General features: G+C 43.9%; 1 protein-coding gene across 1 annotated transcript; it reads left to right on the forward strand.

Moving 5' to 3' along the window:
- The first annotated feature begins 528 nt into the window (after positions 1–528).
- KCNA4 (potassium voltage-gated channel subfamily A member 4) lies at positions 529–7,983 on the forward strand. The gene is made up of 2 exons (XM_007468910.1): positions 529–898; positions 3,987–7,983. Exon 2 carries the CDS (start codon positions 4,764–4,766, stop codon positions 6,753–6,755), a length of 1,992 nt encoding a protein of 663 aa, XP_007468972.1. The 5' UTR covers positions 529–898; positions 3,987–4,763; the 3' UTR covers positions 6,756–7,983.
- Positions 7,984–15,392: the final 7,409 nt, after the last annotated feature.

Genomic DNA, 15,392 nt, shown 5'->3' on the forward strand with positions numbered 1-15,392 from the left:
CGGGCTGGCGGCCTCGCAGAGATGCACCCGGGCTCCCAAACCCACAAACCCGTTATGGTGCCGGGGCTGGTGGGTGGGGTGCCGGGGGAGATGCAGAGAAAGCGGGTCGGGGAGAGGAGAAGACGCCCAGAAGCACCCTGCGGTCGAGACTGGACCTGCCGTCGAAGTCACCCCTTCCAGCCTCTCTTGGCGTTCCTGCTCTGCCGTCGGGACCCCATTTCAGCTCCAAAGGGGACACCTCTCTCTCCGGGATTAGCTCCTTGCCTCTGGGGGCGCAAGCCAGGGGATCCTGGAATGGTTCCCTCTGGCTCCCAGGAGCCTCGTTGTCGGGAGGCCGCAGCCGGGGGGCCGGCAGTCACGGCGTCGTGACTGCGCCCGCCTCGCCGCGCCGGGAGGCGCCCCCGGTGACCGCCGTGAACGCCACACCCTCGGACGGCCCTGGCCCCGCCCCCGGCCGGCGCGCGCTCCCGGCCAGGGGAGGCGTGTGCTGCTTCTGCAGCCAGCGAGAGAGGGAGAGGGAAGGATATTGGAGGAATTCGGGATTAACAAGTGATCGCTGCTGTCTAGGATTTTGTTTCTTTTTCTGGGGAACCTTGACTTTCTTCCCCCGTCGAGCCCTTCTGTGCTGAACTCCCGAGGAACCAGGAGTCTTGGGGTCCTCCGTGGGGCAGCCCCGATCCCCACCCCCGGGCTCCAGCAGCGAGGATTCTGTGCACCCCCGCTGGCCAGGCAATAGAACTTGTTCCGTGGATATTTTGGAGCCTCCACCTGCCACACCGGAGTGATTCCTTCCACCCCCAAGATCATTCTTCCCCTCCTCCAGCTGTTGCAGCTTGAGGGGGGAAAAAAGCCAACCGGGGATTTTCTTTATTTTTATTTTGCACCCCGCCTGGGAATGGTAAGTATGATACCTCTCTTATCTTTCCTCTACTCTTTTGGCTGTTAAGAAACAGTGGACATTTGAGGGATAAATAATATCGAGAATGTGACAGAAGGGCATGAATGGAAGGCGGTTAAAAATAAACCAGGAGGTGGGAGAAGGGAGGTGCAGATGCTGTGCGGCTTTCTGGGGGGCCAACAGTTGTTATTTTCCCAACCCAAGGGATGGGGTGCGTGCGCCCTGCTTAATGTGCCCGAGCGGGAACCTAGGTCTGGAGGCAAGGGCGCGATTAAAGATGTCGCTTCCCAACGAGGTGGGGTTTAGATTTAGCATCGTTTTGCCTCATCCCAGACTCACTGGTTCCGTTTCTTTGGGAACAGCTGGTGAACGGGTTTAAATTGCTGCTTCTCCCAACATTTGGGTTTGCGTGCATTTTCTGAGCATTTGAGCAACACATAGGGACTGTATAAATGGCGTGCGTTGAAGTGTATATTTCTCACGGTATTGGCCCTTGGAATTCTCTCTCTATTAGTCTTCTCTTTCTCCTTTTCTCTCTCTGATAAGCTTCAGGTACCACCCTAAAACAGTTGCAGGAATTAGCACTGAGAGATGAAAACAGCCTTGTTGGGGGGGGGGAGCGAGGGGGGGCGGGATGCTTGGCTCTTGTTTGGGGGCACAGGGATTGGGGAATAGGTAGTCAGCAAAGTCCTATTAGTTGGTGGTGTTTAAAAGGAAGGGACATTACCCTGTGAAGGTCTCCCCCATAAAGTCTCCCGAGAGTTGACTCGAATAGATTCTCCTAACATGAATACCTTGAGTTGAGAAGGAAGAGAGATTTTAAACTAGTCTGATTTGCTGGTTGGATTTTTTCCTCTTTTTCTCTCTCTTTTCTTTTTTTCTTCACTCTCTCCCTCCCTTTTTATGTCCTCCTCTTCTTCTAAGATCAGGGATAGTGAGGTAACTGGAAACAAATTAGAAGGAATGTGATTTGCTTTTTGTACAGTGGGGGAGGGAGTTAAACCAAAATGAACAAACCCAAATAAATGAATAAGTAAATAAGTAAATAGGAAATTATTTGGTGTGAAGAGGGCAAGTCTAGCTCTTCTGAAGAGTTGATTGTGAATTAGAAGACCCTCTAACTGGTGACCTTCTGGGAGTCAGTTGGGTGGAAGAGGGGGTGTGCGTAGTATACAAATTTGCAGGCACTTTGGTTACACTGGGGCTTTATTTAAATAGTGTATTATAACTGCTTTGAGGGGTTGGGGAAGAAACTGAGCAAACTCTCAGGCAATTTGGCTTGTGTGAAAGTCTTTAAAGGATGTTGGCCTGACCCTCCACAGTGAAGACAGAGATTTGGAAACCTTGTGAGAGTGAACATTTCAGAGTATGAGATGATGTTAGGAGTCAGGCAAAGGAAGGGGATGTCATTCCAAAAACCCTCAGAGGTGTATTTTCTGGGTTTTGTGTCCCCAGTCAGGCTCACCTCTTGCCCTGGGAGAATGTGTATGATCACATTAGAATGTGTGATTGGGAAGACCTTTGCTTGCCACTTCCCTGCTTGTCACTTGATAAAACCCAGGTGTATTTAGGCTTCTAGGCTGACACGATTCAGCAAGGAGCAGCAGGTGGTCAAGCACTAGGTCCTGCTAATGGCTTCAAGTGCTTCCGGTAATAGAGGCTGGTAGGTGCCCTGAATTCTGGCTGTCGTTATCTTCCCCAGTTCTCTTGGCCACTCTCTGCATTCTTGGAAGTCCTGTTGGACAGAGTGAACGGAAGAAGCAAGAGGAGACAGGAGAAGCAAGATTGGGGCAGGAGCATTTACACGTCCTGGCAGAGGAGATGAGTTAGTTGGACCTACGGAGAGCAAACTAAGGAAGAAGAAAGGTCAGGAATACTAAGTGACAGTGGGGACAGAGGAGGGCTGCAAGGAAGATGTGATCAGGAAGTGGCAGATTGGAAATAAACGGGGTGAGGTGGGGGAGGGAAGGAAAAGAGAGGGGAATTTGGGGGATGGGAACTATGGTTAAATTATAGGGAAGAAAGTATCATAGGCTGAAAACAAAGTGCACACAAACTGGGATTTGAACCATGAGGAGATAGTCCTTTGAGCAGTGTAGGAGGAAGCATCAAGGTGAACATAGGGAACTGCAAGGAGAGAGGATGATTATTAGAGAAATGGAAACTGGGATAAGCTCCTAGGCTGTGGGCAGTATGGAGTGTTCTGGAGTCAGGGGAACAGAAAAACAACAACAGGGACATGCTTTAGCGAGTCAGGGAGTGCCAACATAATACAGGCCATTGGTGAGTCTCAAAGTGTCCTGGATGTCCTCACGTTCTGCCCTTCCCCTACTTAGACAAAGCTATGAGGACATACGCATTTGGGGGTGGGTAGATTGACCATAAAATGTTATTATGTTGTTAATAACCGCCAGCCTTTATTGATATTCCTTATGTACAAGGCACTGTGGTGTTCTGTCAACATCAGTTATCTCATTTATCCTCTCAAAAGTGGGATGGGGGGAGGTTGTATTATTATCTACACTTTGTAGATGAGGTGATTGAAGATTGTTTAAGTGGTGGAACCTGGATTAAAGAAAACTGTTTTTTCCGACTTCTCTAATCCTGAATCAAGACAGAGAGGGGTGGACGACCACTAAATTCAGAAATATTTTATGTGGAAATTGAAAAAAATGCCTTGAGATCAATGAATGATGGAAGCAGCTGTAAAGTGACAGCATTGTTATTGTGGAATGAAGAGAGTGACAGTGAGAATTAAGACCTGGCATTAGTGAAAAGGTGGATTGAAGGAAGAGCCATATGGGTCAAGAGTGGAGAGAGGAAAAAACAATTGAGTTGCCACAAAAGTAGACAGTGCTGAAATATATCCAAAGAAGAAGGAAAGAAGGATGTTTAGTGAGAAGGAGATTTAACAAGCTGCCCCATACTACTCCTTGGAAATTTATAGTCGCTTTGGTGCTTTATATAATGGCTTGCTTGCTTGAGGACAGGAGAAAAAAGTATATGTGAAGGAAACACTCAGTTTGCTCTTTATTATTTGATTCTTCTTTTTATTTTTCTCCTATGCTTGTTTCCCCTCCTTTTTCAGGTGAAGTGGCTTCTTCTGCATGATTTTAGCTGAAGGATGCTCTGCATTTCCTTGATTTCTATGGAGACCTCAGAGCTGGGCTTGCCCCCACTGACACCTCATCTTGCACCTTCTCTACCTCCCAAGGTCTTTGCCTCTAAAGCTAGCTCGGCATTGCCCCTGGGTCCAGGAAGCCAGTGATGAATTTAAGGGGAAAGCCTGGAGAATCATCCTGATAGGCTTTGAGTGGCAATGTCTGGACATACTTCAAGTCACATGTTAACATGGGTCAAGCCATCACTAGAAGGCAAGTGCTAAGACTTAAAGGCTTATTTGCATTTTATTTAAATTTGATGGACTGAGCTCTGGACAATTTCCATGGCAGAAAAATATATTCCATTTTCTAGGCACGACTGCTGGCTGTTGGATACTTGCTGCCTTTAAATCTCGCAGCATCAACACCACATTCTAGACGTTATTTCCCGCTTTGAACATCCCCCCCCAAAATAAGTGTTTGGGAGACCCCAACATTTTCTGACTTAGGCTTGAAAGTGCCAGGCTGTTTCTCTGGAGGAACCAAGCTCTGGAGAGCAACACTGAATCCCTGGGAAGAGAGAGCATGGGGTGTGCTGATTTAAAAACAGAAAATGCAAAGTTGGACTGAAAATATCCTTAGTCTTCCAAGCAATCTGCTTAAGGGTTCCAAACTTACCTTAATTTGGTGAGAAAAGAAGCTGCCCTATTTTTCTTTCTTCTTTTCCTCCAACTGGATCCAGCCATTTCCCCCAAACCACCACCATGGAGGTTGCAATGGTGAGTGCGGAGAGCTCAGGGTGCAACAGTCACATGCCTTACGGTTATGCCGCGCAGGCCCGGGCCCGGGAGCGCGAGAGGCTGGCTCACTCGAGGGCGGCTGCGGCGGCTGCTGTCGCCGCGGCCACAGCTGCTGTGGAAGGCGGCGGGGGGTCTGGAGGAGGCGCCCACCATCACCACCACCACCAGTTGCGTGGGGCCTGCACCTCCCAAGACCCTCAGAGCGGCCGGGGAAGTAGGAGGAGGAGGCGACAGCCGCCCGAGAAGAAGAAAGTCCACCACCGGCAGAGCAGCTTCCCTCACTGCTCCGACCTGATGCCCAGTGGCTCCGAGGAGAAGATCCTGCGGGATCTGAGTGAGGAGGAGGAGGAAGAGGAGGAAGAGGAGGAGGACGAGGAGGAAGGGGAGGCAGAGCAGGAGGAGGGAAGGTTCCGCTGCAGCGAGGATGACCGCGGCGATGAGTGTTCCTACACCGACCTGCTGCCCCAGGACGATGCGGGCGGCGGTGGCGGCTACAGCTCGGTCCGCTACAGCGACTGCTGCGAACGCGTGGTGATCAACGTCTCGGGCCTGCGCTTTGAGACCCAGATGAAAACCCTGGCCCAGTTCCCCGAGACTTTGCTGGGGGACCCTGAGAAGAGGACTCAGTATTTCGACCCTCTGCGTAACGAGTATTTTTTTGACAGGAACAGGCCTAGCTTTGATGCCATCTTATACTATTACCAGTCAGGGGGCCGCCTGAAGAGGCCCGTCAACGTCCCCTTTGATATCTTCACAGAGGAGGTGAAGTTCTACCAGTTGGGGGAGGAGGCCCTGCTCAAGTTTCGGGAGGATGAGGGCTTTGTGAGAGAGGAGGAGGACAGGGCCTTGCCAGAGAATGAATTTAAAAAGCAGGTTTGGCTGCTCTTTGAGTATCCAGAGAGCTCCAGTCCAGCGAGGGGCATAGCTATCGTCTCGGTCCTGGTCATCCTCATCTCCATCGTCATCTTCTGCCTGGAAACCTTGCCAGAGTTTAGGGACGACAGGGATCTTATCACGGCACTGAGCACAGGCGGGCACAGTGGGCTGTTGAACGACACCTCGGCCCCCCACCCAGAGAACTCAGGGCACACGATATTCAACGACCCCTTCTTCATTGTGGAGACGGTCTGTATTGTGTGGTTCTCCTTTGAGTTTGTGGTTCGCTGCTTTGCTTGTCCCAGCCAAGCCCTCTTCTTCAAAAACATCATGAACATCATTGACATTGTCTCCATTTTGCCTTACTTCATCACGCTGGGCACGGATCTGGCCCAGCAGCAGGGGGGTGGCAACGGTCAGCAGCAGCAGGCCATGTCCTTCGCCATCCTCAGGATCATCCGTCTGGTCCGAGTATTCCGGATCTTCAAACTCTCCAGGCACTCCAAGGGCCTGCAGATCCTGGGCCACACCCTCCGAGCCAGCATGCGGGAACTGGGCCTTCTGATCTTTTTCCTCTTCATTGGGGTCATCCTCTTTTCCAGTGCTGTGTATTTCGCGGAGGCGGATGAACCGACTACCCATTTCCAAAGCATCCCAGATGCATTTTGGTGGGCCGTGGTGACCATGACAACTGTGGGCTACGGGGACATGAAGCCCATCACTGTGGGGGGCAAGATCGTAGGGTCTCTGTGTGCCATTGCAGGCGTCTTAACCATTGCTTTGCCAGTGCCAGTGATTGTCTCTAACTTTAACTATTTCTACCACAGAGAGACTGAAAATGAGGAACAGACACAGCTGACACAGAATGCAGTCGGTTGCCCGTACCTCCCTTCTAATTTGCTGAAGAAATTTCGGAGCTCTACTTCTTCTTCCCTGGGGGACAAGTCGGAGTATCTAGAGATGGAGGAAGGGGTTAAAGAATCTCTGTGTGCAAAGGAGAAGTGTCAGGGAAAGGGGGATGACAGTGAGACAGATAAAAACAACTGTTCTAGCGTGAAGGCAGTGGAGACCGACGTGTGACTCTCCTTCGCCACCCGCCACTACCCCTCCCCCCAGTCCCAGCATCTCCAAATATATTTATGCATAGAGAGTGCAGTTATGAAAATGGTATATGCAAATGAATCCAATGCATACAGTAGTACGCCATTTAATGGTTATACATGGCATAATTGTTACTAAACTTGTATTACATATCAAACAAATGATACATCTTGGAGAAGAGGGAGGCTTAAATAGGAGCAAATCTATCTTTATATTTTTTATTAGAATGCAAGAATTTTGCACATTAACTGGAGGAGGTGTTAAAAGTAAAGATGGTTCTGTGGAGAGAATGTGTATGTGTGTGTTTGTGTGTGTGTGAGTACTGTGTGTGTGTGTGTATGTGTAAGTAAATTGTCAACGATGTTAGTAATCGTGCAGTGATGGGAAAAGTTGGCATTTTGAAGTATTTACTATGTAAGACCTAATGAATTTGAGCAGTCATTTATCAGTGCTTTAATAGCATTTCATGTCTTTGGATTCCATAGCTGTTGTTTTTTAAAAGTTGTAAGAATTACTATGTAGAAAAAAAAGAAAGTGGATTATTTAATAGACGATAGGTTACAATTTTATCTTGGATTTAATTAAAGTTTATTTTTAACTGGAAATTAACTTTTAAAAAGGCTGCAGGGGCCTTTAGAAATTGATTATATTTTATTATTAATTCTGGGGAGATGTGACGGCAAATGCCTAACAATGATGGAAGAAATGAAATCAGAGAAAATGTAACAAGTTTTGTTCACAGATAACAGAACTGGAATTTTCTTTCTTTCTTTTTTTTTTTTTCCTTTTCCTTTGCACTACTTTATATGCTGGAGATTGAGAGAGACTTCATACTGTGAATGTTTACTAATGTAACAGTTCAATGACAATCATTGGAAGAATGATTTCTTAGTCTTATTTTATTGTTCTCTCATTTTCTTTGTGTGAGAAGAATGGCCACAGAGATAACAGCACATGATTCCCTTCTCTTCTTAAATCTAAATAACTGATCTGCAAAGGGACTATGAAGTCAAATTTAGCAACTGAATCTTTTGAAATTGCTCTGTTACAATGATGCTTCTGAAACCATACTATTTTAAATATTCTTCTGCCTTTAAATCCAGAATAATTTAACCAAAGTTAATGCATGCACTGAAAGAATTCTTGAAGAATTAAGACGCCCAGCAGCTACAGTGATTATGGCTTAAGAGCTTTCTATTAAATGTGCAACATAAATTCTAGGTTTATTAAGTTTATTTATTTGTGTAGCGACATAAGTGCAGAATGTGGGGATTCACCTCAGAATTTAGCATTCTACTTGCTAAAATTGATATAAGAAAGAATTGTGTCAAAACATTTGGCTTCCACATCACCATCATTATCATTTTTATTAAAGGAATTAGTGACACATGTAACTGCATTTAACTCACGACAAGATGTTCTAGAATGTGAGGTAACAGCTAGTGATCCAACTTACACTGTTAAGTCATAATGAGATGTAGGTCAACAAACTCAGAATACATATGAGGCCTTATTCTCCAATATTTCAACTTCTTTATAAAGTTGTTCTGAGGTCTGGGGACAAAATGCCATGTAGGGTATCTCAGCACGTAATGAACTCTGACAACTGCGAACTTTAAAAAAAAAAAAAAAAAGGACTAGAATAGCTTTACTCAAGCCTTTTAATCCCAGGCCATCATTTGATAATAATATAAATCTTACCTCTCCTTGAATAATATTTAAAATTCAGAGTAAATTCAATGTTAGGTTTAAAACCAAAGCTACCCCCTTCTCTTCACCCCTTCACCACCACTTTAGAGAAACACCTCTCAAGAATACCTTTTGGAGAATGAAAAACCGCCAGGGGTAGGGGGGGCTGTTGATTGAGTGCAGACCAAAGATCTCTAGTGGATAATGGAGAGTGACAGAACAAGGAAATGCCATCTTGTAACAAGACTTCAAAGGTGACATTTTAATGTATTTTGGATTTAGAGCAAAAAATGTAACAAACATTAGACTAGGGGTAACACTATTTGGGTTGGTCACCGTTCATTTGGGAAAGTCACTCTGTTAATCTCTGTACCTCAGTTTCCTCATTAGTGAAAAAGAGGGCACGTAAAGCATTTGTTACATCACAAAGTTGTTATGGGAGGCAAATGAGAACATGTGAAACCTCTGAAATGCCGAGTTCCGTATAAATTTCTGATGCTATGTCTAAATTGTTTAATCTTCCTCTGGGAGAAAAAGAGACTTAGAACCCATGAGTTACATCTGCTTTATTAGGATATTGTGAAAGTAATGGGTAATTTCTTTAATTTTGAGCTCCTTACAGGAAGTTGATTTGCAGATACAAGATAGCCTGTCACTGAATAATTACTTCAGTTTCTTCTTTTTGGGGAAGATCCCAGGCATGTCATGGTTTAAAAAGTTGGCTCTGTGGACAGGGTACTGTGTAGCTTTTGCTGTACCCAGCTAGGTCAGATTATATCTTAATATAGTTTAAATGCTCTCTGGTATTGGATGTTTATTGACTATTCTATAATAGCAATAGCAAGGATTTGGCTATATTAGGAAGGGAAAATGTATTTCATTGTTTCCACAACATCTCCTTTTACAATCTGGAAAAGTTACATGAAATTTTATTGATATGTATTAGAATTTGGTATTTCTGAGAATCCAGGAAATATAGTCCTTTGGGGACTCTGGGGTTTTCCTTTATCTTACATGGTTTTCTTAAGGGTAAAAGGGTCAAGAAGTAACAGCAAGGGCTTCTAAACCAAATATTATTAGGTTATTACTAAATGTTTGTTTGTTTGTTTGTTTGTTTCCTGCAAGGTGCGTTTATTTTAGCATGTCTGGATCCTGATTTCACACTGAGAAGGAAGCATTTAAGCCCTCGAGACTTGTATAGGAACACTTCTATATAGAACACTTCTCTTACAGATAATGTGTGAAGGTAGATTCCTCAGTGCAGCTGTGGGTTTGTAGTATTTCTCCAAGTCACAGCTAGGCAAAGTGCTTTAGTATCATTTGTGAATGTTTTATACTAAGAATTATGCTTCCGGGGGCTATCTGTAACTTATTTAGGAAACTGTGTCTTTTTTAAGGCCACCATGCACATTTTGCTGTAAGATAAAAGAGAAATGACCCCATTTACAGATTTGAATTCTTGGGATCTGGGATCATTTAGTTGCTTTTCAGATGATAATAAATGTTACCAAAAGTACAGTATTTGAGGGTCATCCTAATCAGAGTCTTTTCAAGAGTGGATGCATTGTTCTCTTTTGCATATGCTTGAAAAGGAAACAGCTATGCCTAACAGTTACGGAGAAGAGAGGAGGGATAAATATTCCTTTGAATTTCTGTGAAAAGAGAGCTTGTGGATACCAGAGGTGTGACAGTTGGTCTAGGGGTCCAGAGCCGACTTGTTGACTGTGGGCACATCATCTCATCTTCGTGATCTCAGGTTTTTGTTTTTAAATGTACAATCAGGTGATTGGGCTACATTATCACTTGATTCCTTCCAGTACCAAAATTCTGTGGAGTTGAAGAAAACACTAGATTAGCTTGATATTTTCTTTTTTTTTTTTTCTTGCGTTATGCGGGCCTCTCACTGTCGTGGCCTCTCCCATTTGCGGAGCACAGGCTCCAGACGCGCAGGCTCAGCGGCCATGGCTCACGGGCCCAGCCGCTCCGCGGCATGTGGGATCTTCCCGAAACGGGGCACGAACCCGCGTCTCCTGCATCGGCAGGCGGACTCTCAAGCACTGCGCCACCAGGGAAGCCCATAGCTTGATATTTTCTAAGTACCCTTCAAGTCATACCAGACTTGTGTAGTAAGAACAAAACGGTTTTATTTATTTATTTTTTGCGGTACGCGGGCCTCTCGCTGTTGTGGCCTCTCGCGTTGCAGAGCACAGGCTCCGGATGCACAGGCTCCGGATGCACAGGCTCAGCGGCCATGGCTCCAGACGCGCAGGCTCAGCGGCCATGGCTCACGGGCCCAGCCGCTCCACGGCATGTGGGATGCTCCCGGACCAGGACACGAACCCCCTGTCCCCTAGCATCGGCAGGCGGACTCTCAACCACTGCGCCACCAGGGAAGCCCCAACAAAATGGTTTTAAAATCTCCCTGTTAGGTTAAATGCAGAACCAGGAGTTTGAGATTGAGCTTTTAGAATGTAAACTAAACTGAATGAATCGGGTTTATTTTGAAGCTCTTTATTCTAGCAGCTTCTAAAGGGAAGGGATTCGCTAAATAAAAAATAACTCCTCAGTCTCCAGTTGAATCCACATGGTGAAAGTTGGTAAGTAAACATTTTGATTTCTTGCTTTGTTATAGTACAGTCTTGTCAGTAAGCAGTGTTCCGACCTGTGCTGGGGAACTCATTTTATGCTTAGACACATGCAGTATTTCACAAGTGCTACTGCTTTCCTTCTCCAATTTGTTTTAAGCAGGAGAGCTGAAGCTCTGAAAATCTTTTCATTAAGCATATGTTGAAATAGCATCCAATATATGAATAAGAAATATCTAAGGAAAATACTCTGAGTTAATGTGTATATATATATATATATATATTCTTTTTCCCCATTTTTTATTTTATTTATTTATTTTATTTATTTATTTTTATTTTTTGTGGTACGCGGGCCTCTCACTGTTGTGGCCTCTCCCGTTGTGGAGCACAGGCTCCGGACGCGCAGGCTCAGTGACCATGGCTTACGGGCTTAGCCGCTCCGCGGCATGTGGGATCTTCCTGGATCGGGGCACGAACCCGTGTCCCCTGCATCGGCAGGAGGACTCTCAACCGCTGCGCCACCAGGGAAGCCCTCCCCATTTTTTTAGAAAGTCAACTTTAACCAGTAGAAATTTACTTTTAATTGCATTGGAATCATAAATAGTAGTACCCCCATGTCCCAAGAGAATCAGGAAGGGTGTTCTCTGTTTTTGATTTTCAGGATTGTGGTGCATCTTCAGCATTAACATTGCAGCTATTCCTAGGTAAAGTGGGAAATAAATACACCTCGGTTCAGTTTACATTTTTAAGTTAACATGTGATGTGTTCATGGACACAATGCACAGTGTAACATCCCTCTTTATATATGTGTGTGTGTGTGTGTGTGTGTGTGTGTGTGTATAGAGAGAGAGAGAGACAGAGATAGATAGATAGATACAGTTCAGAATGATTACGGGTTGTCATTCAGTGACAAAGGGGCCTGTTCCCTGACCCAAAAGGGGCCTGTTCTTCCTGACCCAAAAGTCTTTCTGAATTCTGCAAGGGACATTTGGTGTGAACAAAAGGTACCTCTTGGTTTTCCTGCTTGCAGAGAAACTTGACTCAAAACACAGAGTCTTCCAGACCAATCTATCCACCACTGCAGGTTAGAAGACAATCCTACTTTCTAGTATGGCGATCAGTATTCCTGTTTGAAAGAAGGTTGATGGAGTGGTTTGTGTTCAAGATTGAAGGGAGCAGACCTATTTTTGCAGTAAATGGGAATATGTACTTCTGAAATGTGAATTAAGATTAGGACTGTGATGTGAGTTTTATTTCTGACTTGGTTTTCTGTTTCCATAGCAGTCCCAATTTCTCATAGTAGCCTCCTCTTAAGAAGTATGCTAATACGTATCAGACCATATGATATGGCCCAATTTGAGGTTCAGAAAATATGGTGGCTTTATTTATGGGTAAATAAATTAATCCCAGGGTATGAGTTGGGTGATTTGAAAAACAGCACATATTTAATGAGCTGCAGCTCTGAGTGAGACCCTAGCATATCCCCTTTCAGGCCTGTAAGTAATACTAGGTGGGATTGATGTATAAGGCAAGTAATGTGCTAAATAAGGAGTCTTACTGTCATGTAGGAAAGGATAGTTCACTGGTCATGGTGTTGCTGATGTGCAGTTAAGTTTTTTTGTTTGTTTGTTTTTTTGTTTTTTTGCGGTATGCGGGCCTCTCACTGCTGTGGCCTTGCCCGTTGTGCAGCACAGGCTTCGGACGCACAGGCTCAGCGGCCGTGGCTCACGGGCCCAGCCGCTTAGCGGCATGCGGGATCTTCCCAGACTGGGGCACAAACCCGTGTCCCCTGCATCGGCAGGCGGACTCTCAACCACTGCGCCACCAGGGAAGCCCCAGTTAAGTTTTTGATCCATTTTCTGTCACTGGTATCTTGGAAGGAGAATTTGTATCCTGAAGACTAGGAGCTAAATGGTTTTGATAGTTGATCCACAAACATTCAACTTTTGCTTCCTTATCTGAAAATTATCTGTTGGATAGATTTTTTTCATAACCGGTTTCTCATCTGAGGCTGGCTTTACTCAGGCTCAGAACCATTGTCTCCCATTAAACAGCCAGTCCAGAAAATGCAAAATCATAAACAGAAAATATTACAGTACAAAGAATCAACAAATATACTGAAACCAGAAAGCCAAGAAAAACCTAACTGGGAGGCCAAGTCTGTTGTTCAAATCAATGTGTCACATACGTCAAAATGAAATATAAAGTATTTAGTGGTAGCCTTTGTCATGGCTTCTCACCACTAGCAGAGATAAGTCACTGAAAGAATATACAATGTGAACATTTTCTATGAAGATGATAGAAATGTCAACTTACTTCAGCAGTGGTCTTAGTAGTAACTTTTAGGAATAATTAATAAACATGGAAAATATGCTGTTTTTTCCAGTTATTGGCATTATGTGGAAATGTACTTGGATTGTTTTTTCATGCTTCTGTAGACCAGGGACATATTTTTAAAGCCAGAGAGCATGAAGGCATTTTTATCCACAGTAAGCTACTGGCTGTTGAGGGGTCAGTCACCTCTTAAATCAGTCAAAGCACTTAAATAAATAGCCCCTATGGATATCAACTAAAGTTGTGTCAGTGCTGAGCCAAAGAATTATATTTGTTTTAACATAATTAGATTAATATATATCCATATGTTTACGTATATCATATATTTCATTTTCTGCCTTTATTCTGGCAAAAGATATGTAAGTAAATGAATGGTCTGAGGCACTGAAAGAGACTTCTTGAAGTGAAGTGAAAGTGTGTAAATATCATGTGGTTTGGGGAAATGGTGACACTTAAGGATTGAAAAGTCTTTCTTTATACTCTAGGTTGGATTTTTATGCCATATAACGACAGCGGTATTAGGGTTAAGCTCTGAGACATTCCATTGGATAAAGGAGATGTGGAATTCATTCCCAGGAAAGGTTTTTATGTTTTATGGAACATTGCAAAATGTTTATTTTATTTTATTTTTCATGGACATTATATAAAGGATGCATATAGCATGGAAACTGGACTATATGGCTGCATAGATCTACTCTATGCTCTCTAGAAACAGGTTGATTTGAAGCCGTTATCTTTCTGCATTTTTGTTGTAGCTGTTGTTTGATGTGACTTCCTTAATTCTCTTAGGTTCAGTTACAATATTAAAAGTCTTAGGTTATTGTTGGGTTTTTGTTTTTTGTTTTTCTGTTTTTTGGTGAATGTTCTAATATCTTTCAGCCTCTGAGGGCACTCACATACAAAACTGTAAAATAATTGGAAAATCCCATATCTCTTGGGGACCAGGCCTATATTATCTGAACTCTCTCAGTGATGGGGGCCACATTTGTTAACATGGACGGTGCATGTTATTCTATTTATAAACTTAATTCACTCATACCTGAATAGATGAATGATTCCCCTGGAGAACACTAATGGTGTTGATGGCACCCGAGCGAGTCTTTTTTTCTCCTTCAATTGGTAAGGATCATGATCCAAATGAGGCTTTCATTTGCTATCAGGCAGGGTAGGAAATAATTAATGAAGCTCCCCTTGGGCTGAAATCTATCAAGAGGAGATAGAATCTCTAGGGATTGTAGTAGGTTTTATATTTATTTGTTCATTTGCCGTTCCTCATTGGTGTCTTACTGGCATTACTATTGGGAGATGGATAGTAGTTTTAGGATGGTTTACCTAAGATTAACATGACTTTTGATAAGAGAATATAGACTCTAAGTTCCACACTATCTTATTAGCTTCAGGAGTATCTCTAATTAAATACTTTAAGAAATTAATGTGAGATTTGGAGATTGCAATCTATATTTAGAGCCGTGTATTTGGAGGGAGATTTATCCCATAAATAATGATTCATTTATTCAGATTTCTTGAGGGGATAATGTTGTTTTTCTTCCCTTTTTCTTGACTTCTCCACATTATATTTAAATTTGTGATTATGTTTAAATTGGTGGATATAAATGTTTACCTTCTAGCAGACCAAGTGAAAGGGTTGGTTGTGATTGATTAGAGAATGACAAGATTGTTTGATGATGTTTTTTTGCAACTTGGCTATTAATCGGTCTAGAAGCTGATTTCAGTATATGTGAGAAATGGCATAGGGAAGTGCATATATACCATATTACCATCTAGATGACACAGGAGTATTAGGGACAGATTTTCCTTCTGGGTTTTTAGAAGTATTCTCAGAGTTCTTGACCTGTTTCCTCCAGATCTGATCCAGCCAATGAGAAGCTAGTAAACTGCTTTTTTTCCTGCAGTAGCAGCAGGATATAAGGAGGATCAGAGCTAAGTGGGGGATGAGGGAGTGGGAGGGAGGGTGGGAGGCAAGGGGCAAAGAGTTATGCCCAAATGA

The sequence above is a fragment of the Lipotes vexillifer genome, unplaced genomic scaffold, assembly GCF_000442215.2.
Source record: "Lipotes vexillifer unplaced genomic scaffold, Lipotes_vexillifer_v1.1 scaffold786, whole genome shotgun sequence".
NCBI lineage: Eukaryota > Metazoa > Chordata > Mammalia > Artiodactyla > Lipotidae > Lipotes > Lipotes vexillifer.